The sequence below is a fragment of the Pistacia vera genome, unplaced genomic scaffold (genome assembly GCF_008641045.1).
Source record: "Pistacia vera cultivar Batoury unplaced genomic scaffold, PisVer_v2 Contig550, whole genome shotgun sequence".
Classification (NCBI taxonomy): domain Eukaryota; kingdom Viridiplantae; phylum Streptophyta; class Magnoliopsida; order Sapindales; family Anacardiaceae; genus Pistacia; species Pistacia vera.
Window position 1 is genome coordinate 228,745 of NW_022196391.1, and position 26,842 is coordinate 255,586.

The 26,842-nt window shown below is 35.1% G+C and overlaps 3 protein-coding genes across 4 annotated transcripts; 1 reads left to right on the plus strand and 2 right to left on the minus strand.

The window, feature by feature from the left end:
- Nucleotides 1–4,727: 4,727 nt before the first annotated feature.
- LOC116107974 (elongator complex protein 6-like) lies at nt 4,728–7,215 on the minus strand. The gene is made up of 5 exons (XM_031394260.1): nt 6,904–7,215; nt 6,732–6,804; nt 6,305–6,510; nt 6,074–6,220; nt 4,728–5,188 (listed from the first exon to the last, which is right to left on the minus strand). The coding sequence occupies exons 1-5, from the start codon at nt 7,135–7,137 to the stop codon at nt 5,066–5,068; spliced, it is 783 nt and encodes a 260-aa protein (XP_031250120.1). The 5' UTR covers nt 7,138–7,215; the 3' UTR covers nt 4,728–5,065.
- A 2,927-nt stretch (nt 7,216–10,142) lies between these two features.
- On the plus strand, nt 10,143–14,990 carry LOC116107968 (probable serine/threonine-protein kinase PBL7). The gene is made up of 5 exons (XM_031394254.1): nt 10,143–10,329; nt 11,309–11,508; nt 12,934–13,123; nt 13,553–13,944; nt 14,272–14,990. The coding sequence occupies exons 1-5, from the start codon at nt 10,239–10,241 to the stop codon at nt 14,536–14,538; spliced, it is 1,140 nt and encodes a 379-aa protein (XP_031250114.1). The 5' UTR covers nt 10,143–10,238; the 3' UTR covers nt 14,539–14,990.
- Nucleotides 14,991–16,867: 1,877 nt separating this feature from the next.
- LOC116107959 (ecotropic viral integration site 5 protein homolog) lies at nt 16,868–24,889 on the minus strand. 2 transcript variants are annotated; one of them, XM_031394241.1, is made up of 18 exons: nt 24,576–24,889; nt 23,649–23,718; nt 22,618–23,241; nt 22,335–22,520; nt 22,099–22,212; nt 21,717–21,775; nt 21,292–21,358; nt 21,096–21,147; nt 20,890–20,982; nt 20,595–20,678; nt 20,054–20,478; nt 19,347–19,408; nt 18,841–18,910; nt 18,286–18,366; nt 18,078–18,179; nt 17,706–17,830; nt 17,420–17,531; nt 16,868–17,307 (listed from the first exon to the last, which is right to left on the minus strand). In XM_031394241.1, the coding sequence occupies exons 1-18, from the start codon at nt 24,632–24,634 to the stop codon at nt 17,152–17,154; spliced, it is 2,541 nt and encodes an 846-aa protein (XP_031250101.1). In that variant the 5' UTR covers nt 24,635–24,889; the 3' UTR covers nt 16,868–17,151. The 2 variants fall into 2 exon arrangements, with proteins under 2 accessions (XP_031250101.1, XP_031250102.1); XM_031394242.1 differs by lacking the exon at nt 24,576–24,889 and adding an exon at nt 23,895–24,529.
- Nucleotides 24,890–26,842: the final 1,953 nt, after the last annotated feature.

Below are 26,842 nucleotides of genomic sequence, written 5' to 3' on the forward strand. Positions count from 1 at the left end.
ATGTATAACATTATTGAATAATCTAAAATATTGATATTTGTATATAAAATATACAAATATATTTAGTGCTTTTGTTTGGTAATGCCTTCTAAGTGTAACCTTTTAGGATAAATATTAATAAAATTTCTATATTTTACACATATTTATATTTCAAAAGTTTACCAATAATGAGGGAAAACAGACTTGTTGGAGGCGCATAATACTTAAAGTTCTTAATTGTGGTAGTTCAGTAACATATGGCACAATGAGGACTGAATTGAAGTCCATTTTTTATGAAAAATTCCCTCTTTTGAGATACCTTACGGGTAGGTCCCATGCATTATCCTGATAATGTTGTCTAGGATCTTTTTAACAGGAGAAGGCGATTGGGAGAAATAATGGTATATTTGTTCTATTGATATAATTGAGTATATATAGAATACAAAGATGTTTAAACGTGTAAACTAAATAAACGAAACTAACTCCTAGATTGTAGGTAACAACATAAACAACTTATACAAAATTAGATAAAGAAATATTCAAAAATATTTAAAACCCAATTACAACTAAATCAGCAAATAAGGGATTTGCTCTGTTATGCCCCCTCAAGATGGAGCTTCGGAGTAGAGTCCAATCTTGTCTTTGAGAAGAAAAAATCTAGCATGGGAAAGTGGTTTGGTTAGAGCATTAGCAGGTTGATCAACAGAGGAAACATGTGCAGTCCGAAGTGTTGAGAAGCAAAGGTCAATGACATTCATTGACAAATATATTATATTAATTGTATATTTATTTAATTGCCTTTCATACTTAGACTACCTAGAATAGATTAGCATGATTGTAAGACATATTTGTTTTGTTGTCTTTTATATTTAGACTACCTAGAATAGACTAGCATGATTGTAGGAAAACTTTTGTATAAAGCTACGCCTCCTTATTCAATAAAATACAATTCAAAAGGCATATATTTTTCTCTTATTTTCACGAAGAGAACCACCTTGAACTTGATCACGAATGAAATGAAAATCAATAGCTACATGTTTCATTCATGAGTGGAAAACGGGATTAGAGCAAAGTTGAGTAGCCCCAACATTATCACAATACACAACAGGACTTGTAGAGAGATGAACATACATATCATGTAACAAAAAAGAAACCCAATTAAGTTCTGCTGTTGTGGTAGCAACTGATCGGTATTCAGCTTCGATGGAGGAACGAGCTATCGTCCGTTGCCTCTTTGAACTCCAAGAGATAACATTTCGGGCAAGATAAAAAATGTAGGCACTAGGGGAGGAAAAGTCATCGGATTGCCAACCCAATCAACATCAGAGAAGGCATGTAAGGATAAAGGAGAGTCCTTTAACAGTTGAAGACCATCATTTATAGTGCCACAAAGATAACGAAGCAATCGTTTAACAAGAGCCTAGTGCTCAGATATAGATCTATGCATGAATTGTGAAAGCTTATTAACTGCAAAAACAATATCAAGGCGAGAAAGAAGAAGATATTGAAGACTTCCTAGTATTGCCCGAAACACTGTAAGATCAGAAAGAGTAGACCCATAATTCAATGTAAGAGAAGAGGAACTCGTTGGAAGAGGAGTTGCCACTGGTTCAACATTAGTCATGTGAGTTCTTGCAAGAATATCCATTAGATAGACGCTAAGAGAGTAAAATACCATGGTTGTTTAGGACAACCTCTACACCAAGAAAATATGTCAACAAACCAAGATCCTTTAAAGAGAAATGATCAGCTAAAAAAGTAACAAACCTTTCCACCAAAGAATTATTATCCCCAGTTATAATCAAGTCGTCAACGTAAACAAGTAGATAGAGTAGATGGCCATTCGAGGTAAGAACAAATAGAGCTGTATCAGTATGAGAATTCTTAAAACCGGAGTTAAGGAGAAATGTACGAAGTTCTTGATACCAGGCTCGGGGAGCTTGCTTGAGACCATAAATTGCTTTTCTAAGTTTGCAAACATAAGATGGATAATCTTGATCAATGAAGCCTTGTGGTTGAGCCATGTAAACAGTCTTAGAGAGGTGACCCTGCAAGAATGCTTTATTGATATCAAGTTGACGAAGAGATCAGTCGTGACTCACAGCTAGGCTTAGAATGAGGCAAATGGTGATGGGTTTAAGCACGAGACTGAAAGTATCATGATAATCAACTCTCGGGCGTTGATGAAAACCTTTTGCAACCAAACGGGCCTTAAACCTGTCAATGGAGCCATCAGAGTTACGTTTGATTCTAAAAATCTATTTAAAACCAACAATATTATGACTAGGATCAAAAGGTACTAATTTCCATGTCCCATTCCGAACTAGAGCATCATATTCTTCCAACATGGCCTGACGCCATTTTGGATCTTTGAGAGCTTGGGTTATGGTTGTGGGTTCAATATTGATGGATTTGGATAATTGGGTATGAAGATTAAGCTTCTTGACAGGTTTGTGAATGTTGTCTTTGGCTTGGGTGATAATTGAGTGTGCTGGTTGGGAAGGGATACAGGAGGGACGTCTTGGTGGTGGATTGAGTATTGGTTGAATTGATCGTGTTGGTTGGTTTGAAAAGTTATTTGTAGAGGGTGTAGAGTCAGATGATATGATTTCAGGGGTGATGGTTTGTGTCGAAGCCTCACAATGGGAATGCCTTTGAATATCCATGTCAAATGCTTGCATGAGTGGTGATGAAGATTGGCCACTCATGCACACCATCTTTTGTTGAACGTTTCAAAAGTGTTGTTCCCAGGTGAAGTTCCTTCACCAATAAAGAAGAGGCTAAGAATTCAATGGAAACATTCTTGGAAGTGCAAAATTGAGAGATAGATATTAAGTTTTTTTTCGTGCTAGGTACACATAAAACATTATTTAAGGAAAATTTAACAGTAGGAGTTTTGAGAGAGGTGAAACCAGTATGAGTGATGGGAAGACCCGTGCCATCTCCAATCATTATGTCTTCAAAACCCGCGTAAGGAAAGTGAAGGGAAAGATTGCTCAAGTCAGAAGTGACATGGTAAGAAGCACCACTGTCCAGAAGCCACACTGGAGTGTTGGAACTGTTGGAAGCAAAATGAGCTCTTGGCTACCATTGTAAAGGTGTTACTGCTGTTGTGTTGTATTTGTGTTACTGAATTGTTCAATTGGGACTAAGCGAAATGAAGGACATCACTTGGCAGTGTGTCCTTGGATTTTGCAAATTTGACAATAGCCAAGGTAAGGTCATGGAGGAGGCCAAGCACAAGGATTGGCTCCAACAGTGTTTGGAACGGGAGGGCAAGCACCATAGGTGGGTGATGGGCACCAGGTAGTGTTGTTGATACCATTGTTTGGTGGTGGTTTGCAGCCATTGTTGCCTAGTGAGTGTGAACTAGTATAGGTTCGACTTGTTGGGTCAGCAGAGGTAGGAAAATAAGATGGTTCTTATTTGGTACCTTGCATAGATACTTCGAAACACAGTAGCTTTTCATGAAGTTCATCAAATCCAATCGGATTATCTCTGGCTTGAATTGCACGAACAAGTTCTTTGTAATCATCACCAAGTTTATCAAGTATTGTCTTAGTTTGATCTTCATCATCAAGTGGTGCTCCAAGGATTATGAGTTCATCAGCTCGAGTTTTAACTATTAATAGAAATCCAGTAATTGTTTGTGAGCCCTTTGTGAGATTTTTTAGTTGAATTTTTACTTGCTTGATTCGTCTATGAGAAGGCAGGGCATAAGTATTGGCTACTACAGGCTTGTCGTGAAGTTGTGGCTCGAGTGATGAAGGGAATAAGGGTAAGAGAAAGGGAACCAACTATTGCATTGAGTATTAGTTGATCCTGCCGAATCCATATCATGTGGGCTAGATTTTGTATTACAGTTTCATTCTGAGTGATAGTTGTAGTTAGGCATGCTTTTGATCCGTCAACATACCCGAGGAGGTCGTATCCGATGAAAAGCGTCTGAAATTGTAGTTTCTAGGAGATATAGTTCTTAGCGGTGAGTTTGAGAGGGGCTTGAGCTGTAATGTTAATGCTGATCAGAGTATTGCATGGATCATTGGTATTGGAAATTGTTGTAGCAGAGGAGTCGTTGGTAGTCTCAGTTGCCATAGCGACAGGTTAAAAGAGAGGAGAAAAAAAAATCTTAAAGCTTTGATACCATAACAAGAGAAGGAGATTGGTAGAAATGATGATATATTTGTTCTATTGATATAATTGAATATTTATAGAATACAAAGGTGTTTAAACGTGGAAACTAAATAACCGAAACTAACTCCTAGATTGTAGGTAACAGTAGAAACAACTTATACAAAGTTAGATAAAGAAATATTCAAAACTATTCAAAACCCAGTTACAACTAAATCAGCAAATAAGAGATTTGCTCTGTTACTTTTTTTTTTTTTTACTAGGGGTGTCCGAACTAGCTCAACTAATCTCTTGAAACCCTGGAACTACCGGCCGGATAAGAATTTCAGTGGTCATCCTATTAACAGTTGTGAGGACTTAAACTCAGGAGAGCATTTAAACTTAAATCCTCTTTTGATTTTTTACCATCAAACGACCCGGTGGTGGTTCTGTCTAGCATCATTAAAGAATGATGTCTTCTGAGCTTTTCTGGCCTTTATAAAGAGAAAATCGTGTAAATTTTTATGGATCCTCTATAGTGTAGGATAACCCAGCTGATTGCTAAACTTTTAACACATTGTTCGGTATGGAGATTGAATCACAAGCAATTTTGAGGATCAACACCCCCAATCCCTAAATATTATATTAAATCAATAAATCCAATAAACCTCGAAGGAGACAACAAAATAATTAAAGATCGTATGATTAAACCACAAAATTTACAAGGATAATCCCACATTTCATATTGTCACAAAATCCTTTGATCTAAAAATAAACTGAACAAACAATCCATTGAGGAGCCATAAAGATGGCTTTTTTCTGAAGGAATTTTTTTTTTCTTCCATGATCATCAATATAAGATACAAGCTTTTCCACATGAAATAACATAAAGCCTTCTTCTGGCAAACTGTAAAACTACATCCAAGTATGTCAGGGTAGCAATTCAATTTTCGATAAAAATAAAGTTGCAGGTTTCTCAAGCCCGGCTCCCAGGATAGAAATAGTCAACACCATTTTCCTTGACCTTGAAGTGGAAATTGTGTATCTTGTTCCTTGAGCTCTCCAGGGAATCGGAAATTCCCTTGTTCAAGATCGTCAACTGCAACAGAGAATTATTGTGGGAAAATATGGGCAAGAAAAAAAAATGTGGATGAAGATGAAATATTTTTTGAGAAATCACTAGCCTCGTCAAACTCAATAACAGCATGTATTCTTTCATTAAGTTTTAATTTATCCAAGTATCTAACAGAAGCTCTACTGTATAATGTTCAATAGGTGGCAAAATTCAGTCTAACAGATTTAAAACTCGAAAATGTGACAATTCCAGCGGCTAAAAATCATTTTGGCTTGTTGATATTCCAATGATTTAATTGAACAGGTAAAAAAGCACATGCTCATTGTAACCTTTAGCTGTAGAACAATAGGTTCCAGTTTTCCAGAACTAAAGTTCTAGTATTCTAATCAGTGCGAAGATTGGATTTTAGATGAATTTTGCATAACACCACAACTAAAAGACGGGTAGCATATTTATGTTAGCCTTCATGGAAACGACATGTAAACCAATGCCCATTAACATATTAGAGACATATAAACTAGTATATTGAAGTTTGCTGGGGTAGCATCTGTTCAAGCCCTGAGACATGGACAGTAAACAACCATAACAATTACTTTACAACCAACAAGTACCAGATATAATTAACATTCAGACCAATTCTGACTTCAGTTTGTACAATATGCATGCCATAGTGAGTTGACATTAAAGATCAAATTATTGCAGATTTTAAAATATTAGCTTTCTCACTTAATTGGCAATCACAGAACCAGAGAACTAAGAAAACAAAAACTCCAGTAAAAGTTAGAATTCACATGATACATAATGAAATTTGTTGAGTCAACCGTTTCACAGACTTTATTAAGCAGTGAACTCAAATTAATGACAGAATAAGCCCATTGATAATAAACTCATACACACATACAACCATACCTGCCCATGCACATCAGCTGCCAAGCCAGTAGCCAAAGGCTCTGTTTTTATCAGGATGTCTGCAAGGTACTCCATTTGTAATATAAACATAGGCCTCTCTATGCTTGAATATATATCCTCATGATTAAGTGCAACTAATGAACAATCCTGTGATGTAAGTAAGCAGCAAGAAGTAAGCATTGCTTGATAGAAAGTGTAGACACAAAGTAAGAGGTTGAAGCTTTATCTTACAAATTCTGATGTTAAAGTGTGGCAGTAATGCAAGAAATCTAAGACGTAATCTGAAGCACCATTAGCAGCCACCTCCATGAGAGACATATCATCTATCATGACTGTAACGTAATTCTTCTTGTCTTTCGGTAAGGCACAAATAGTTTTTCGTATTTTCTCATATAATAATATCAGTCCACCTTTACCAGTTTTCGCTTCATCTCCATCTAGTCAAGTCAAACAAGTGTTCTTGTAAATTAAATCATTTCAAGAATACCTAACAGTCCTCTAAGTTCTATCATAGACCTGAAAAAAAAAAAGGAAATTCCCACCACGAGAACAACATTCTAAAATAACTTAGCAGATTTAGATGTCTGAAATCCCAAACAATTTGTCAATCCATTTAAAATAATTTCAGGAGAAACAAATTTTACCTGAATTTTCTCACCTGTACACTGAAGCATAAGCATATCAAAGAAAAAGAAGCGCTTATTATCCCTCTGTGTGACTAAATTGCACCCCTAATACAACAACATAACAAAACATTAATAACATTAAAACGCATTTTTTTATCCAATTAAAACTCAAACACACAGAGCCAAGCACGCCCCAATACTTACGAGTTTACGGAGAATGCGATCGTAATGAGAGAAGGAATTGGAGAAGGCGACGAAGATGATAACATTCGATGAATTTGAAGAGAGAGCGCGTTTCATGAGTTGGTGAAGCACGAACGAGCCGCTTGTCTCGACGCAGTCCTGGATCACCAAGACTCGCCGACTCAGTGGCCATGCTTCACTCTGTTGCTCTAATCCTAAAGCTTTGTCCAGCAGATTCAACGCTGGATTGTTCATTTTAGACAAAATTTGAATTTTAATGGCACTGGTGTGGGTTTAGGGTTTGGGTTTTGAATTGGGGTTTCGCACTATTAGTTGATATAATAAGGGGATATATTATAAGTAGTCATTTTGAAGGGGCTTTTTAAAAAAACAACACGTTAGAAAACTTTAACGATCCCAACTGTAGGTATATTAGAATATAATGACGAAAATGCCCTTTATATTAAACATTCATCACTCTTATTATATAATGTTCCAATGTATAATAGAGTTAATTTCTTATTATTAACTACCTTTGAGTATCGAGCGGTTTGATAGAACTCTTAAATGTATTACTTAAGAAGTCCTAAGTTTGAGTTATTCCTTAAATGTTAATAGAGATAGTCACCAGAGTCTTTATCTGACCAATAGTTATAGGGTCTTGAAGATTAATTGAGGTGCACATAAGTTGGTTCGAACATCCCTGCTCATCAAAATTACAAAGAGTATTGGTCAAGAATTAAAGTCTATTAACTATCATACAAGTAGCCGAGTGATCAACTAAGACTCTTGAATATATCACTTAAGAGGTTCTAAGTTCGATTCATCTCAATCCTCAATAAGGGTCATACTGAAACTCTTACTTGATCGATAGTTTTAAGATCCCAAAAGATTAGTTGAGTTTATATGTAAGTTGACTCAGACATCTCTGTTTATTAACAAAAAAAAAAAAAAAAAGTCTATTTAAATATAATATTTTTTGAATAATTTTTCTAACCATTCTTCTAGAAAATGGAGTAGGTTTAGTGGCCCATATTATATAAGGTGCACCGTTCATTGGTGCGCCCTACATCTCTCCTCAAAAGAAATGCATATAAGATGATAAATTACGGCTTTTTTCTGTTTTTACAAACTTCTATGAACCCAAATATAGTTTAAATAAGAGCAAGCGACATTTTCCCACCCAAGGTTTGGTGAATTGTAAGTTTTCACCCTTAAATTAATCGAAACTATTTACTCTAACAGTTAAAAGAGTAAAATGGTAATTTCAAAGATAAAAATTTCAAAATAACCCTTCACAGTAAAATGGTAATTTCAAAGATAAAAATTTCAAAATAACCCTTCACTTCTCAAATTCACCACGTCAAATTTTTTAAAATAATCCTTCACTTTTCAAATTCACCCTATTGGCGATTTCAGGCCATTCCGGCCTGTTTCCGGCGCAGTTGACCTCTCTCGACATCGCCATTACAATCCCCTCAACCCCCACATCAAAACACCTAACCTCCCCACTTGATCGAACCCCCGCAATCGTCGGCCGCCGCTCTTAGTTTCAGTCAGCATTTCATCCAAATTCTGGCAGGTCCCAACACCGTAAACCACCCCCAACACCACCAATAGCATCACCAGCTTCCCCCCACCAAACCCCTAATATATTCGATTGCAATTGGTCGTCCATCACCGCCGCCTCTCCCTTAGGTTTTTACGTTTTATCACGCCTTTTCAACCAAATTCCAGCACCTCACCGAGGTGCAATCGGGTGGAAAAGTTAGGGGTTTTGGTGAGGAGGATAAGGGGATGTTGATGGTGGTGTCGAGGAGGTCTAATGGTGCTGGAATCAAGCCGAATTTTTGGCTTGGCCAAGATCTCTGGGGGTTATTTGAGAGAAATTTGAGATGTGGGGGTTATTTTGAAAGAAAAGTAACGGTGTTAATTTAAGGGTGGGGATTGTAATTTATGAAACCAGGGGTGGAAACGATATTCGCCAAACCTTGGGTGGGAAACTGCTGTTTACTCTTTAAAGTTTAAATAATAGCCCTTAAAACACACATCCATAGAAATAGCTCTTTCAAACCCTCGATTTTACCGCTAAAAGGCGCAGCCAAAATAGGAATTTTTTATATTTTATTTTTTATTTTTTAGAATAAAGCTATTAATTTTTAATAATCTAATTATAATGTTACAATAAAAACAATTTCATTTTACTATATTTAAACATTAATTTAAAGGTATAATTAGACTGATCAGGTGAATATTGATATAATTGAGATTTCCTAAATTTTGTTGGTTTTAAATGAATAAAACGTCTCTATTTTTAGTTTTTAAATAAACGGGTTTATTTTGGGCACCTTTCTGGAGGTTTTCGGTGGTTAATATGAGTTGACAAAAGACATCCAGTTTCAGATGAACATTCGGTTTGATGTGAGGTTAATATTGTCTTTTCAGTATGAACAGTGCCCTAGTGGTGATGCTTGGTTTGTAATAAAGGAATTTCAGCAGAAAAAAATGAATTTGTGTTTTTGGTATTGCACTTTTAAATATTTTCTATTATACCCCAAAAGAAGTGAGTTTACAAAATTTTATCAATTTACATGAAATACTATCTTTTCTAACCCTACAGAATTTTGTAAACGGCCTACATCATTAAGTTAAGGGTGTGCAAAAATACCTAACCCAAAAAACCCGAACCAGGCCAAGTGACAGTTTGAGTTTTAAGAATATTAAAATGCAAAATCGAATCGAACTAAATAAAAATATAAACAATTACTTTTGAGTTTATTTTTCAACCCAAAAAATCTAAACTGAATTGTATTATATATTGATTATATAATATTTTAAATAAATTTATCATGAATAAACCTATTATATGTACTGATTATAAAATTATTGAAGTGAATAACCTATATCATTAGGATTTATAATCGAAATTCAATAAACTTTCGATTAGAAAAATTAATCAAATTTAAAAGTAAAATGCTTAAATGCTTAAAAAAAGTAATCTTATATAAAATTAAATCAATTAACTTGAATTGAACCAGCCCAATTTAAATTGGTTTTGTTTAAGTTTAATAAAACCCGAACCCTATTTTTCATTCCCTATGTATAAAAACTTGCAGGTGTTTAGTATGTGGAAGAATATAAAAAGTTTTAAGGTAATTTTACAATTTAAGAAGACACAAGGGCACAAGTGCAAAAAGACAACCGAATGAAAAGATATATACTTAATAGCATAGCACTGTGTCTGAATTTTAACTCTATCTCTCTCTGTGCTGTCTGTGTGTCCTGAGTGGTGTTTGCTTTGCTTTTGTTCTCTCTCTGGAGTGAAACTCTTGAGGTTAAGGACTGAATTTTAAGTGATGGGTTGGTTTCCTTGCGGTGGAAAATCAAATAAAAATGCAAAGAAGAAGCTAAATAAAAAGCCTGACGATCAGATCCCGTCAACTTCAGGTACATTTATTTATGTTTATATCAACAACTCTCTTAACTAATTTTGATTACTTTTGAATTTTTGTTTTATGCTTTTTGAGGTTAGTTTTTGCGCATGGTTTGGATTGATAAGGAAATTAAGTTCATTTGCTTGACTGTTTTGATCAGTCTTTTCTGGGTTTGCTTCCATGTTTTGATCTGCTTTGAATGTTGTGGTTATGATTTGAGGATAATGTTCTTTGTTGATGCTTGTTTATTACTTTATTTAAGCTCCGTGGGTCTGCTTCTAATCTAAAGTGTAGTGAAAAGATAATTTTTTATCTCGGGCTTGCAGGAATTTTATTTCTTTATATATTAATTTAAGATTGGTTTCTATTGATACTTGTTAATGATTGATGTTTTTTGAGTTGGCATTTGGATTTCAATTGTTCAAAATTTCAATTCTTTGGTCATACCTGTTTATGAAATTTGAATTGTGCTTATTTATGTTATTTTTTTTGTAAAGGAGCATGGAACGCTTGATTCCATATGCGATTTAACCCTTTTAGGTGCTTTCAGTTTCATTTCTTTGGACACTTGCATATTGTGCAAGTTATAAATATAGTTCTACTTGGGTCAACTTAATGTTTGTTGCACATTGATTTTAATTATTTTTGGTTCTTAGTGAAGTTTGAGTTAGGGAAAGATAGTTTGCCTTGCAAAAATATGTTAGGGATTCCACCCAGTCAGAAAGCATTCGTGTTTCATCAGTGTCCTGTAATAAACGGTGTTGATGGAAGTAGTGAGCATTATTAATTATGAATATGAGGTTTTTTTTCTTTTTCTTTTTGTATTGTGTGATAAAAAAACATTTTATCTGCAATTGTCTTGGCTATTTCCTATTGTAATGTTTTTGAATGAAGATCCACATGTGGCTTTTGCTGTCATGATAGTATTGTGTATCATGTTTCGCAAATTGGTTTAGCAGTTTTATTTCATTCTTGGTTTAATGTGACTTCAGATAAACTGAAGGTAAATTCAACATTGGATGTAAAGAAGGAAGGCTCTAACTCTAAGGATGGAGGATCTGATCATATTGCGGCACATACATTTACATTTCGTGAGTTGGCAGCTGCAACAAAGAATTTTAGGGCAGATTGCCTATTGGGTGAAGGAGGTTTTGGCCGAGTATATAAAGGCCGATTGGAGAGTACCAATCAGGTTTGTTAATTTATTTTCAAGAATTTTCATATTAACATTCCTTTATCTTACGTATCCCACATCCTCACCCATATTTATAATGGTCACTCCTATATCAACTGGTATTGTGATCCTAGCGGCAGCTGTTATATTATATCTCAAACCAGCCATTGGCAGAAAACTTTATCCTCTTCTTTATGTTATATAAGCCTTGTTGAATTATTATTGGTATTTCAAAAAGAATTTTGAGGACTGTTATTATTTTTTATTCCATTTGACCAATTATTCCTAAACTTTAGCAAGGAGTTTTACTAACGGTTGGAGTTAGCATTATCCTTGACTTCTTCATGAAGATCATAAGCGTTATCTTTCCTCAATCACAATGTTATTATAACGTAGCCTTATCTTTCTCCTATCTTTACTCAATCACAATGTTGTTGTAACGTTATAATAAAAAGAGTTATTTGATCTCTCAATTAGATCATTTATCAGTCTTCCCCTCCGTACTTCTTCTCTGGGTTAATTAAAATTTCTTACTGTTTTGTATACCTGGAATTTATTTCAGAAGAACCTGTTAAATCCTGGGGGATTTTCACATTCTTGAAATATTTGTTGTGGCGAAATGATCCTTAAGGACAGTTTTTATAACACGTCTCAGGTTTTCTATTTTGTTCCTTGTTTTCTAAATTATTTTACAACAAGCCTTAGGTAATTGCAATCTCATCTTCTCTGCAGCACTTGTATCTATCCATGAATTGTGCTTCTGCATTTTTCATTACCAGTTTTTGTCCTTTTTGTTTTCTTATTTCTTTCAACTACCATGCCCTTTCATCACCTCTTCTTAGGGATTACCAAAACTGCCTCTTCTATCTATACTCCACTGTACCACTGTGTTGTTGATAACCAAATATCAACACCATGATCTCCCATGTCACCTCCATTATTGATCCAATTTTTTCCAGCTCTACCAAGGGTATATTGGGTGATAATTTGTTTCATGATGTTCAAAGATCAATCTGCTCAACGCACTATCTTTACCTGAATTTCCAAAAGCAGCTCTATTTTTAAAGCATAGTAATTGCAATTTGGAAATGAAAAGGGTTAGCAAAATTATGAAGCATTTCCAAATTAGTACTCAATTTTCAATCTCTTTTCCTATTTAGCTATGTACAAATTATCCACAAAACATTGTGCAATGTCTTATAGGCAGACAAATTATGGAAGGGGAAGATTTATGAAGAATTCCATTAAAAATTATTCACTTAAGGCTGGAATAGAAGGATACTTGTTCAAATGTGCTTGACTTTGTTTATAAGCTTGGACAATTTCCCTTGTGCCAATCTCAATTTATATTTGTTATTATTGCAATCAGTATCTTTCAAATGTTTTAAACCATACAAATTTGCTTGTGGTAAGACATGAATTTTATTGCTTGGTCTGGCTCAGGTTGTAGCTATCAAGCAGCTGGATCGTAATGGGCTACAAGGAAATAGGGAATTCCTCGTCGAAGTTTTGATGTTGAGCTTGCTTCACCATCCTAATCTCGTGAACTTAATTGGTTATTGTGCTGATGGTGATCAGAGACTTTTGGTCTATGAATACATGCCATTGGGATCATTGGAAGACCATCTACACGGTATGTATCAGATTATGGGCCGATATTCATGTCCAAATATCTGAACTACTAGCATTTTGGTCTTTAAAGTGTCTTATGTCTCATAAATTAGTTTTTCATTGTAAACGTTTGGGCACTAGAAATCTCAAATGTAAAAAATATTTTTTGTTCTTAATGAAGTTTGATAAATATTTTTACGTGGAGGATCCAATTTTACTCAACCATGAATTATGATATATACTTTTCATGCATAGGGAAAAGTTATTGGTGGTATAAATTGCCGATACCACTGCTACTCATATCACATGTTAACTTATGGTGCTTAAAAAACCCATGTCTGTTGTCTGAGGCACAGGTTCTAGATTCCGTTTCTTATTTTATCATTTTGTTTAGTATCATTCCGTTTAGTTTTTTCAGCAACTTCTCTTGTTGCATGCTTGTTTGTTTCAGATCTGCCGCCAGATAAGAAACAATTGGACTGGAATACAAGAATGAAAATAGCTGCAGGTGCTGCAAATGGCTTGGAGTATTTGCACGACAAAGCTAGCCCCCCTGTCATATACCGTGATTTGAAATGCTCAAACATTTTACTTGGTGATGGCTATCATCCGAAGCTATCTGATTTTGGCTTAGCTAAATTGGGCCCTGTTGGTGATAAGACCCATGTTTCCACCAGAGTGATGGGAACCTATGGATATTGTGCCCCTGAATATGCCATGACTGGTCAGCTTACCCTGAAATCAGATGTTTATAGTTTCGGAGTTGTTCTTCTTGAGATCATAACTGGCAGAAAAGCCATCGACAATTCAAGAGCTGCTGGGGAACACAATCTGGTTGCATGGGTAAGAGTTCTCTCTTTCCTCTGTTTGAAACTTTTGTTTTTAAAATCATTTCTTATGGGTTTCTACCTGTAGTATAAATGATAGTGAAGAGACCATGGAGTGAGAATAATTGTGGTGTTGCCACATTCTTAATTAAATGTTGACATCCATCAGAGTATGACCAATTGCTGACATTGATATTTTGGCTGTTCTTCAGCAATGACGTTTACTAAAACAGCCAAATGACCTTAAATGAAGAACATTAGCGACTAGTTAACAGAATTTTGAATTCATCAAAAGGATGGTTCATTTTCTTAATCTTTTTTAAATGCTGTTTTGATGTTGCAGGCGCGGCCCTTGTTCAAAGATAGAAGGAAATTCTCACAGATGGCTGACCCAATGCTCCAAGGCCAATATCCAGTGAGAGGTTTATATCAAGCTCTTGCTGTTGCTGCAATGTGTGTTCAGGAACAGCCTAATATGCGACCCCTCATTGCTGATGTAGTCACTGCCCTTTCCTATCTTGCTTGTCAAAAGTATGATCCCGAAACGCAGCCACCAGTCCAGACCTCCCGCCCAAGCTCTTCCACCCCCAGAACCAGAAGGGAACAGTGAAATAGTTGGATAGCCGAGAGCATCAAACAGATTTCAGTCCTCAGAAGTCCATGATAGTAATTGCTGTCAATCTGTTACCTGTGACACTACTCCAGGATGTCTCCACAGACCGCGTTTATACTTGCGGAGGTTGTTGCATTGAAGTTCAGCAGTATACAGTTTGCGGCTGTAGCTGTTACGGTGCCTGCTTATCAAATTTTGCGTTACTCCGGATAGCAGGTGCAATGGCCAGGTCTAATGTCTGGTATAACCGAAGATTCTTTTTTATCTCTTTCAATTCTGGTTTAATTTTTAGCCCTTTCTCTGCCATTCCTCCTCTACATTTGTTTCTTCTTTTCTTTTGTATGTACATTTGAGATTGGGGCTTTGTATCTAAATATCTTCTATAAAGAAACTGGTCTCCCCATAAAGAGAATACATTTATATATGTTTGTAGGTATAATCTTTTAATATGGATTGACTACATTTATCTTGATTTGATGCACAGATGTTTATTTTCCTATTTAGTGTATTGTATAAGTTAATAACAATAATACTACACTTATATAGAGATTCTATATAAAGTCTTTCATACAAAATAACGTGTCAAAATATAATTGGATGAACTAATATAAAAAATCAAGTAAATAAATATATATTAAATGATAATTAATAATATGATAATGCAAGAATATGGTCACGTCATTTTGTATAAATCTTTGTAAGTATAATATTATTCAAAAAATAATTGTATAAATCTTTGTAAGTATAATATTATTCAAAAAATAATTATAGGACGTCTCTCCTCTCTCTTGATTGCTTCTTCTAGCTTTTGTAAAATTTGTAAAAAGTAGTTCTTACTTACCTTATTGCCCCCTCTTTTTTTATCTTTTTATTTTTTTGTTGGCAAGAATGTGGAAATTTCCTTTCATGATCTTGTCATCACAAATTGGGTTTGTGCAGTTCCAGGATCAGAAAATCAACAAAGAAATTTGAATCCCAAGCAAGCACCGGGCGTGTGAATTTAAATTTACCAACTATCCTATCAGGAATCCTAAACTAATTGGATATATTTTACCTCATAACAACTCTAATTTTTCCCTCGGGTTCACATTCAAATTCAAATGGGTCCGACCTTAAAACAATTTCAAATAGATTGAGGGAAGAAACTTTTAAAAAAAGAAGCGTAAACAACATATTCCCACCCAACAAATTCAAGTTGGTACCCCTCATCACTTCCCGATAGTCAACCTTGGCAGCTGCATCGTGTGACTGTTTTTTTGGCCAATTTCTGGCTGTTTTGAGCGGCAACAACCCCGACCACCAACACCGTTTGATTCCCATTCCCCTCCCCCCCCCCTTTTGGCCACGACAGCTCCAAAAAACGCAATGAACACAAACTTCTCAGCCGACGAATGGTGACTAAACGGTTGTTTGGGGCATAGGGGTTTTGTAGAGTTTGAGATGTTTATTTTCCTATTTAATGTCTTGTATAAGTTAATAACAATAATACTACACTTATAAATATTTTATATAAAATCTTTCATGTAAAGTAACGTGTCAAAATATAATTAGATAAAATAATATTAAAAAATTAAATAAATAAATATATATTAAATGATAGTGAATAATACGATAATACAAGAATATTGTCACGTCACTTTGTAGTATAATGTTACTCAAAAAATAATTATCCGACGTCTCCCCTCCCTCTTGATTGCTTCTTTTAGCTTTTGTAAAAACTGGTTCTCTGACATACCTTATTGCCTTTTTTTTTTTTTTTTTGGCAAGAATGTGGAAATTTCATTTCATGATCTCGCCAGCACAAATTGGGTTTGTGTAGTTCCCTGGATCAGAAATCAACAAACAAATTTGAATTCCAAGCAAGCACAGGGTGTGTGAATTTACCAATATTTTACCTCATAAGTCATAACAACTCCAATTGTTCCCTCAGGTTCACATTCAAATTCAAATGGGTCCGACCTTAAAACAAATTCAAATAGATAGACGGAACAAACTTGAAAAAAATAGATAAAAAGACTTTGGGGATTTGTTTGCTACAAGTAATTCTCTAATAAGTACATTCAGATATTAACGCTATCAAGACCATACTTATTCACCATTGAATTCATTCGTCCAACTACGAATATATACAATATCAGAATACCCCGACCAGAAAGTTATTTGAATAATTAATTACTCATCTCATGTTTGAAAGAAAATCGTACGAGAGATTGTACGGATCAACATAAAAGTATCTGACTCGATACATTTCTTTGAAAAACACATGTAAAACCAATTATTTTAGAGAAGAAAAGTAATCATTAATGAAAGGATACAAGAATGAAAAGATTATACAATTGTTTTACTATCATCTCATCGTTTCTTCTTACATTCATTCTTCACTAAACTATATTATTATTACTTCTCTACTTAATGAACAAACGGCCAATTAATGGATATGAGCTTTTGTACTGGTTCTCACTAGTCAAAAATTACAGACAAGTAAATTTTCTACCCTCTGCCACAGGAAAAATATCTTCAAAACCAATGGAATATAAGAATTGGACGATCAAAAGATGGATATATATATAGAGGTATCAGATTATCACGCCATAATAGACTTGCATTTCTTTACTCTTGTACTTCGACACCATTACCGTTTGTTTCTTTTTGCGGGCTGCTTGTTTCTTTCAGTGGGCTGCTTTGACTCTGCCCCTCATCCGACAACTTTATATCAGAAGACTTGGCATCCGTTGGTGTATCTGTGCTAGTAGGTTTTCCCTGTTGCTGCATGCAACAAAGTTGAATGAAAACATGCATGATATAGATCAATCCTACTTATTTTAATATGTTGCTATAACAAGGAACTTTCACCCTTCATATGCATGGATAAACTAACCTTGTTCCGGTCTCGCCAGCCAAGTCCAAAAGGTCGAGCTAATAAACTAATCTTCCTTCCAGGCAGTTCTGGCATGGGTTCTTGATTGCCTTTTGACTCTGGATGAGGAGATCTACAATGCATACCATTCATTAGATTACAAATTTTATCCATAAAGGCGCACATAGAACACGCCAATAATCAAGTCCTTTCACAGGAATAGAACAATAGACTGAGAATATAAGATAGAGATTGATAAAATTTTGTCAAGGAGAACAATAATGCTGGAAGGCCATATATTACACACCTTGGAGAAGGCTGCGCTTTCAGTTGGCCGGATTGGTACTGCAAGGTAGCCTCCAACATTGATTCTGCCATAACCACTCTTTTTTCCATTTCTGCAAGCGAAGCCATGGCCTCTTCATATTTTTCCTGCGTAAATACAAGTTGATAACTTTCAAATAGCCCAAACAAAGAGAGACCTTAGAATGGTTGATTACAGCCCCACATACCAATAAAAAAATGAATGGGATTCTTGTTAGAACCCCAGATAGTTTAAAGAAGATCAAATAAAGATGTAAGTTTATAATAAAACAAAAACTAGCTAGTTTACCAATATCTTATAATAAGTGCCTACCATAAGATAGCATCATCAGAAATTTCAAATCAAATTAAGCACCTGAAGCACTTGAGCAGCATATCTCTGGGCTGCTGCATCTTGTTCAGAAAATCTGCGAGCATCTTCTGTTACCTTTTGTTCTTGCTCTACCCGCATTAACACCTTCAAAATTTTTGAGTGATCACAAAGTTATCATGACGAGCCAATCACAAGAGAAGAATGATATTTCCTAAAGTAGATAGCAATTGAAAGTGAAGTAAAAAAGTACCTGGAGCATAGCACTTTCTTGTTCCTGCTTGTCAGCAATGGCCCTCCGAAGCTCAGAAACCTCTTGCTCTAATTGCTCAACCTAAAGATCAAAAGAAGAAACTAAGAGTGCAATATAATTGAGTGAAGGAAAGTCTAGCTACTACAAAGAATCAACTGTCTGTTCCCCCACTATTTTTTTTTCTTTACCTTTTGATATGCTCACGCTTTTTTTTCCCTTTCATGATTTCAATTCACAATTACAATGAATCCAATTTACATGCTATGAAGTTAAAACTAAATGTTTACATATTTGACCAGTTGAGAATTCTCACCACAATATTGGAATAAAAAAATCACAGTTCTTTATATATTCAACCCCTCCACAGAACACACACATAAGATGCTGTGCATGCATGTGCACAGAGAGAGAAGTGTTGCCTTTCTGAAGTCATATTAGCAAGGGGTTCCCGATAAAACTTCGAGATTAAATAAAAGGCAGAAACATATAGCAAGAATAACAATCATATATCAAGACAAAGCAAAACTTCCAATGGTTAAAGTGTATTGGATGTACCCTTGCACTCAACTGTCGCCGATTATCCTGCTTGACCATCTCCATCAAAGCTGTCTCCAGCTCCTCAGCTCTGACCAAAAGGAGAAGAGACATACATGTAAATGTCTAACTTAGAATGAAAAACGTGAATTGATTAAAAAACATAGATATTGCACTGATGAAAGTTATTGTAACTTCTAGATCATAGATGGGAGACCAAGGGACTTCTTATGTTCCATAATAGAATACACCTACAGCAATTAACTGCCAGATTTCATTTTTCAGGATTTTAATTCCCAAGTGTAGGTCCTTATCAGAAAACCCTCAGGTAAAGCACCTCTGACTTGCATAGAGCAGCTAAGAATCACAGAATAATGAGATCAATACAACTATATCATGGAGCAGCTAAGAAATACTATAAACAATTAACTAACAATAGGCATATTAAAAACCACCAAAACAAAAGAACCTTATGTACAGATGCTGTCAGTATCATAATAAATTTTCAGATAGCACGTAACACGAACCTGAGTAAAGCAGATCTTTTTTCATCCAGTAATTTGCATAATTCAACTTTTAACCACACCACCTGCAAGTCAATACAAAATTAAAATAAGTATAGTGTAAGAGAAGTGCTTTAGTTTACCATCTAACTACAATGTTTAAATTTTAAATTACCTAAGGAAGTATAAAATCCATGCTTTCAAGATTTCAATCAAATGTATTGCTGGAAAGGATATTAGGAAATAAATTCAGAGCCCCCATTCTTACTCCTCCCAAATTTATGATAGATAACTAGTGTAACCGATCAATCTAAGACAAAATTCCTAAAATCAAATCACAGCAAATTACTCGGTTCAAAACTTTTCATTTCACCCTCACATATACTGCTTCAATGACCCCGAGCATGCATAACCTTTTGTTTGGTCTTCATTGAGAGGTTATTTATCATGGGAAAAAGAAGTAACAACAATCACCAATGAATATTTTAAAATCAAAATAACATATTCCATTTTCCCTGACATCAATTTAAAAACTACAGATTCATGTAATCCTTTTCAAGGTGTAGTCCTAAGAACTGACATGCAAACTAGCCCTTATAAGTCTCTAGTAATTATGTAAGTTAATGTCCTTGCCAAGCATTAATATATAGAAAATGGGATGTTTAACTTCTTAACTCTCAAAGATGGAGAATAACATTTTGCACAAAAGTAGGAGAAAGCATATAACCTACCTGATCTTGAAGATCTGGAACAGAATCTATCTCCACATCTCCTGTAAGGTTAATGAGAACTTCATCTACATTTGTGGATCCAGACTCTGAACGAGATAGATTACCATTTGTCTGTGTATCATCTGTTCGTGCTCCTTTATTTGTTTCTGTCAGCATTGATTTGGGATCCTGCTTAAAATTAAATAGCTTAGATGCTAGACCCTTAGAATCCCTCCAAGCTTGAAGCCCCTTCGATCTTTCCTCAACAGAAGCTATTACAGCTGGCCGATGCTTGTTTCTCAACTCCTGTAATCTGCTATCATTTACATTTTGGAAACCCATGCAAGCTGTCAATACAAGTTGACTGCTATCAAAGGTTGAGCCAGCCAACGACTGAAGCAAAGTAACTGCATCTCCAGCATCCTTAGTTGTAACTAATGCAGGGCCTACAAGTAACTAAGCAAAATTAAGTTTCATAAAGCAAACCAGCCAATGGGTTTTAGTTCATGTTCCATAATGCATCACATGAACCCAGAAACTCGGATATTTCTTTATCCAGTACCATATAACTCCATCAAAGCAAGTGCTGTTCTGAAAAGCATGACACGGTTTCCTTCAAAAAGTAGCACATCCCAGACCCGAAGAACTGCAATCAGTGAAAGTCTTCAAATTAAAAGGAAACTTGCAACTAAGAAATTACACCACTGTCAATTATGTATACAAAAATCATAAATTGGTGAAATAATCAAGTCTAAGACCACTTTTAGGGGAATAAAATCAATTTTATGATGCATTTTCAAAAACCAAGTTTACTATTATGAGGCTAAAATAATAAAAGATACAGCATAAAACCTGACCACTTTCCCATGGAAGCATGTTCATGAAAATGGATAGGAACCACGGTCCACTAACCCATGCTACCTGCACTCCCAGGTAATCCAGATGATTGACTGCACCAAATATTAATGTAACATCAGAAAACCACCAAACAAGCTCATGCAAAGAGCCATTTGAGAATATGCAAAATCAATGACAAATTAGATAAATAAAGTTATAAACAAACCCAATTTAGGAAATCTCTCACGCACCAACTCCTCAAAAACAAGCTGGTCAACCTGACAAAACAAAACGAGCCCATCTAATACCCATCAGTAACTGTTGAATGATGTTCTTAACCTCTTTAATATGTCTTGTTGGAAGAGAAGGCACATATACAAGAAACAGCTAACATGTGAAAGGAGAGAGATGGCAACCATTACCTGAGACTCTATCATTTCCTCAGAGTAATAACCATCAAAATAGTCATCAATAATGCCCATTAATGCCCTGAGAATTTTACCATAATTTAAAAGCAGATATGGTCAATACAGTTATATTTCTTAGTTCAGAAGCCTCTTGCCAACTGGAAAAGAATTAGTATGATGTTTCAACAAAGAGGGGAAGCAAAAGTGATGATTATAGTATATATTTTGATGATCATTTTGATTCCAGAACTACACATTCAAACTGGACTAGAACACTATTTATTCTTTTAGAAGTACATATAGGCAACAAAGCAGTTACTATTAATAATGATAAGAATGCAGAAAATGCAAGAGAGAAAGCATAACATGATGCATTCCTTCAAGAGAGTGAAGAAGGTAGTGATATAATAAGTATAATATAAATAAGTTACTAAACCTACCAGAAGGCATTTTCTTCAGGCATCATCAGAAGTAACAGTGCTGCAAAGAAATTCATGGCCTGAATGGTAAAGAATTAGAAAAGTCTCCAGGTGAGAACAATTGCTTATTTGACCATGAAAATAGTATAGACCTAAAAATTTTACATCTCGAGGCAACCAAAAAAACTTGAAAATAATTGTAAAAGAGGAAATATTTTGCAGAACAAGTGTCTCATGTAAATTGTGCATTGGGTGGTATAAACTTTCAAATACTCATAAATATTTCACCTGTGCTGCATTTAGACAAAAATATAAGGTAATGTTTCACCCTTTTCGCATACAGCATTCCAGGAATACCATGAGCATGATTAAGAAAACACATAACCGACTTCAAAACATATACCTGACAGTACCCAACAGAAGGGTTGTGTCGAGCATATGCTGTGAGTAACCGCCTCAAAGCATTTCTACCATCATCATCGAGAGCAGGATGGCCTGGGAATGTTCGAGGCAAATCCTGCATTCATATCCAATATCAAAGTTAGAAAACTTGAATGTGCAATACAAAAAAAAAGAAAGTAGAACCCACAAACTGAAGACACTGAGCATTAAAACTGAAAACATTGCATTTGCAATGACCTTCTCAATCTGCCCTTTCCATTTCTCGGGCACACGGACAGAATCTGTAGTTGAACTCTTACTATCGCTGTCAGACAGCGAGCTATTTTCTTCAGTGTTATTGCCAGACTTAGTTTCCGAAGCAAGCAAATCCTGGTAGTACTTCTCCACTCGGCGTGCCCTTACACCCACAAATGCTTGCCAAAGCTAAATTGAAAGCATCAAGGACTTAAGATGCATGTCATCCAAGAAACTGAAGCTTATGAGAGAAAAATATGAGAGAGCTCAAAAGTGCACAGCATACCTCTCCTCGTAGAGCCATTGGCACTCCCCCACGAACAAGGACCTCCAACTCTTCTTTCCAAGGAAATACAGATTCTAGAGGGGCAGCATCAGCAGCAATAGAACCAGTGGCAGGGGCAGTTACACTATCACTTGAGGGGCCATCCTGAGCCAGATCTGACTTCTCCACATCATAAAACTCATCCTCAGAGTCCTCCTCTGAAGCTCCTTTCAAGGATTTAACCTCATCAATAGGAGGTGAAGGCTTCCCTCTTCCAGTCTCTTCGTTTTTTGATAAATTGCCTTGCTTCTTTACACGCATACTCATCATTTCTTCAATGCTACGAAGTGATGGTCTAATCTCAGTCCATGTTAGGATTCTATGAGGCTTTTTCCCTGGTGTGGACTGTATCTCCTCCTTTTCTTCACCATATTCGGGGGAGCTGTCTGAATCGGGCTTCTTGATACTTGCATCATCTACTTCAACAACCTTCTCTTGATTATCACAAGCTACTTCCCCCTCAGCTTCAGTATGCAATGTTTTGTTCTCTTCCTCAGAAGATAACCCATTTACAGGCAATTGAGCTGACTCTGCTTGCCGCTCCAAGAAGCTCTTCCACCTGTCTGATCTTTCCTCCTCTTCCTCCTAGTACCATGTATATCAACAGAATATGTCAGTTTCTTTATTTGTTGGATTTCAATTTTGTTCAACTTCATATTGGTTTCTGGTCATAAAAAGGAAGAGGACATATTATATCCAACTTCTCAACCACAAGTATCCTTCAGTTATGACCTCTAAAATCAAATTGTCTCATGGTCAAATCTCCAGTACTTAGTATGGCACTTTTTGCAACTATTATAGTATTATTCATTAAAAAAAAAAAAAATGTTCACTGTTACTTAAAAAACTATAACCAAAAAAAAAAAATATTAAATTTCTCAGAATCTTATTTTGCTCTCTTTAGCATTAATATCCCAAACAAATTAAACACTCTGAAATTAAATGAAATAACAATAAACTTGACGAAAGAATTAAGAGTGGCAGAAAAAGACCTTGTAAATATTTGCATACTCTCTATATCTTTGTACATGCTGTGGTCTCACTGCAAACCCATAAGCATCCCTGCCAAACCAAAACAATTTCTTTTAATTCCATGGAACGGTGGAGTCTCATTGGCAACATAGTAGTCCACGGTCGAATCTCAATCGAGTATTAATTAATATAAAGCACAAAGCCCAAAACCATCAATCATAAACCAAACTAAACGAAATTTCACGCAGAAATCCAAGTCCAGTTACCTGCAATCGGCCTCCAAAGAGCTCCGATTCACATAAGTCAACATATTCCACTCATTACCAAAACTCTACTTCCCAAATCACTTGCCATTTGGAACTAAATTTACTCAAATTCAATTTACTAGAAACCATGCCACATTTCACACTCACAATCCTAAGATAAGCCCAATAAACCAAACTCCACTAACACTAATCAAATCCAATCACATCACAAACAATCAAATCGAGATCACTAATCCGAAGCCGTTTCAAGATCTAATCAAATCAAAGTAAATTCGCGGCTAATTCGAGTAAACATACATAACCAAAATGTAGGACAACGCACACAAACTCCTTGGAAAATTTCCAAGATTTTCAGTCCAAACTTAAAAATCAAAGTGATCGAAGCAATAAAAACAAATCCAGTTAAAATGTGCAGACAGTAACACAAAATCTAAAAAAATATATATATATATCAAGAAGCACGCATAAATCGGAGTCAAATAGTCAAAATTCACAGTGAAAGTTACGATCGATGTGATCAAAGGCGCAAATACATTGTTTTTTATACGAAAGAATGATAATTGATAAGAGAAAAAAAACAAAAAAAGCGAAAAACCCTAGGAAAATAGGACGCGTGGCGAGAGGAGAGAGACGGCGGTAGTGAAGAGAATAACATTAATACACCCATACATTCATACATACCTCTTGTGTTCGAAAGTGACGAGAGGATTAATAGGTTTGGTGGCGGTGAAGGTCTTCATTAAGGATAACGTGGATGGATTTGATTGGTCGTTCAATTACGAGTCTGTTTTCTCGCTGAAGATCTAGCGATATTCCTTGATTTTCTGCAACTGAAATGAGAGAGAAAGAGAGAGAGAAACGAGTCTCTTCTTGGCTCCTAGTTTTTGAGTAGTAAAACTGAGTGAAGAAGAACTGTGGATTTGGTCAGTTGAGTGAAGAAGTGTAAGAGAGAGAGAGATAGAGATAGAGAACGGAGGGCACGTCACATGCAAAGGGCGAGATTAGCGTCGCATTATTATTACATGTGGGTGAATTTTTTTTCATTTCTTGCACGGAGTTCCATAATAAAAGATTTGGAAAGAGGCAGGGAGATTGAGTAAAACCTTATTGTTTTTTATAAGTATATATATTTAAAATTTTTATAAATATAGATCCGTAATTATCAAACAAAGAAAACTTTATTTAACTATTCCTTTAATTTTAATTTTAAATTTTTGAGTAATGACAAATGAAATGAGGTAACGCTTGAGGTTTTTTTTTTTTTTTTTTTTTTTTTTTGTTTAAAGGATTAGGAGTGTTCGATCAGCTTATACGTATCTCAATTAATTTTACTCATATTAGTAATCGAGAAGGAACTATTGTTCACTCCTACTAGCAATCGAGAAAGGAACTCGAATTTATTACCTCTTAAATAATACACCTAAGAGTTTTTATCGAACCACTCGCTACTCAAAAGTTTAATTTGAGTTAAGGTCATGATAATTTGAATAATAACAAAATTAACATTTATCGATTTATCTTTTTATTGTTGTGGTAATATCTTGGTACTTAAGGATTATCTAAATAATTTATAAGGATTTTTATTATTAAATCGAAATCATTAGCTTGATTATTTTTCATTAATACTAATACAAAGTGAAAGTCGGTTGTCATGATGTTGGTGTCGGCAATGCTGTTGAAAATGACAAATTTAAAAACAAAATAAAATGGGAAAAAGGTGCACGCATGGCATGATGCTGCTGCATATTGTTCATGATCTTATCTATGAAAATAATAATATTATTAATAAATAAAATCAACATGCTTCTATTCATTTGATTGCGCCCTTCAATGGGTGCACTTCACAGACGTGTAGGCCCCGAACGTGCCATAATTTATAGTACCATTTTAGACCTACAAAAGGTTGCACGATTCTTATTCCAAACATGTGAAATTATGTAACAACATTATAAAATTTGGTCAAATAATAAGATTTTGTATGCTTGTTAATTTCTAATATATATAGACCATATAGTGTTTATTTGCTTTAGAAGTCTTTAATAATTCACAATTTATTAGTGTAATTATTTCTCATTATTAAGTCATAAATGACTGGATTTAATAATTTTATTTTATTTATTTATTTGTTGTCTTATGATTATAGTATACCCGCCTCGCACAATTAATGGTAAGAATGTGTATGGTTGGATTATTTATCGGTTATTATTTGGTGGAATTAAAAATGAGATAAAAAGAAAGAAAAAGTATAGTTGCGGGATATGGGTTGGTATGGGCATTGTAATCCGTAAGGTGGATAAATGAAAAGTATGCGATTTTCTTGTGACTTAAACTTTATGGTTACTTTATACAGAAGAAACTGGGTTCAATGCATAAAATGGGCATATTGTCTAGTGGGCAATTAAACGTGCTATTTAAACTATAATTAACGAATTCACCGCCCACATTCACATGTTAAATGTCACTCACTCTCTGCCGTATACTACAAAATATAACCAACTTTTTTTTTTTTTTTTTTTTTTTTTTTTTTAACCCCGTGATAATAAAATTATCGATCAAATAAAAATCTCAGTGACCACCTTAATTAATGTTTGATAATGACTCAAACTCAGAAGTTCATAAAACTTCATTTTACTCTTTTACTATCAAGCCACCACGAGCGATTCTAGGTACTCAGCATTTTTTTTAAGGAATCGAAACTGAAACTAGAACCAGAACCAACCAATTCCTAAGATTTAAAACCTAAACTTGAAACATAGGTTCCGATTATGGTTTCGGGTGCCCGGATTAATTTAAATTACCCCGTACTTTTTTAAATGACAAATATACCCCTAAAAATTATAAATACACCTCTAATAGTTTACAAAAATTACAATTTAGTCTCAGTTTCTACTTGGGTATCCAGACCTTGGTTCTGATTCCTATTCTAGCACTGTAGAAATCGGAATCAG

Excerpts from the sequence above, each read along its gene's own strand:
- LOC116107974 (XM_031394260.1), bottom strand. The coding sequence starts at position 7,137 with ATGAACAATCCAGCGTTGAATCTGCTGGACAAAGCTTTAGGATTAGAG. Across the intron at positions 6,805-6,903 it reads ATCGCATTCTCCGTAAACTC|GGGTGCAATTTAGTCACACA; the intron begins GTAAGTATTGGG and ends TTGTTGTATTAG. Across the intron at positions 6,511-6,731 it reads GCTTATGCTTCAGTGTACAG|ATGGAGATGAAGCGAAAACT; the intron begins GTGAGAAAATTC and ends TGACTTGACTAG.
- LOC116107968 (XM_031394254.1), top strand. The coding sequence starts at position 10,239 with ATGGGTTGGTTTCCTTGCGGTGGAAAATCAAATAAAAATGCAAAGAAG. Across the intron at positions 10,330-11,308 it reads TCAGATCCCGTCAACTTCAG|ATAAACTGAAGGTAAATTCA; the intron begins GTACATTTATTT and ends ATGTGACTTCAG. Across the intron at positions 11,509-12,933 it reads GATTGGAGAGTACCAATCAG|GTTGTAGCTATCAAGCAGCT; the intron begins GTTTGTTAATTT and ends GGTCTGGCTCAG.
- LOC116107959 (XM_031394241.1), bottom strand. The coding sequence starts at position 24,634 with ATGAAGACCTTCACCGCCACCAAACCTATTAATCCTCTCGTCACTTTC. Across the intron at positions 20,679-20,889 it reads CATGCTTCCATGGGAAAGTG|TTCTTCGGGTCTGGGATGTG; the intron begins GTCAGGTTTTAT and ends CACTGATTGCAG. Across the intron at positions 17,831-18,077 it reads ATGCTGCTCAAGTGCTTCAG|GAAAAATATGAAGAGGCCAT; the intron begins GTGCTTAATTTG and ends GTATTTACGCAG.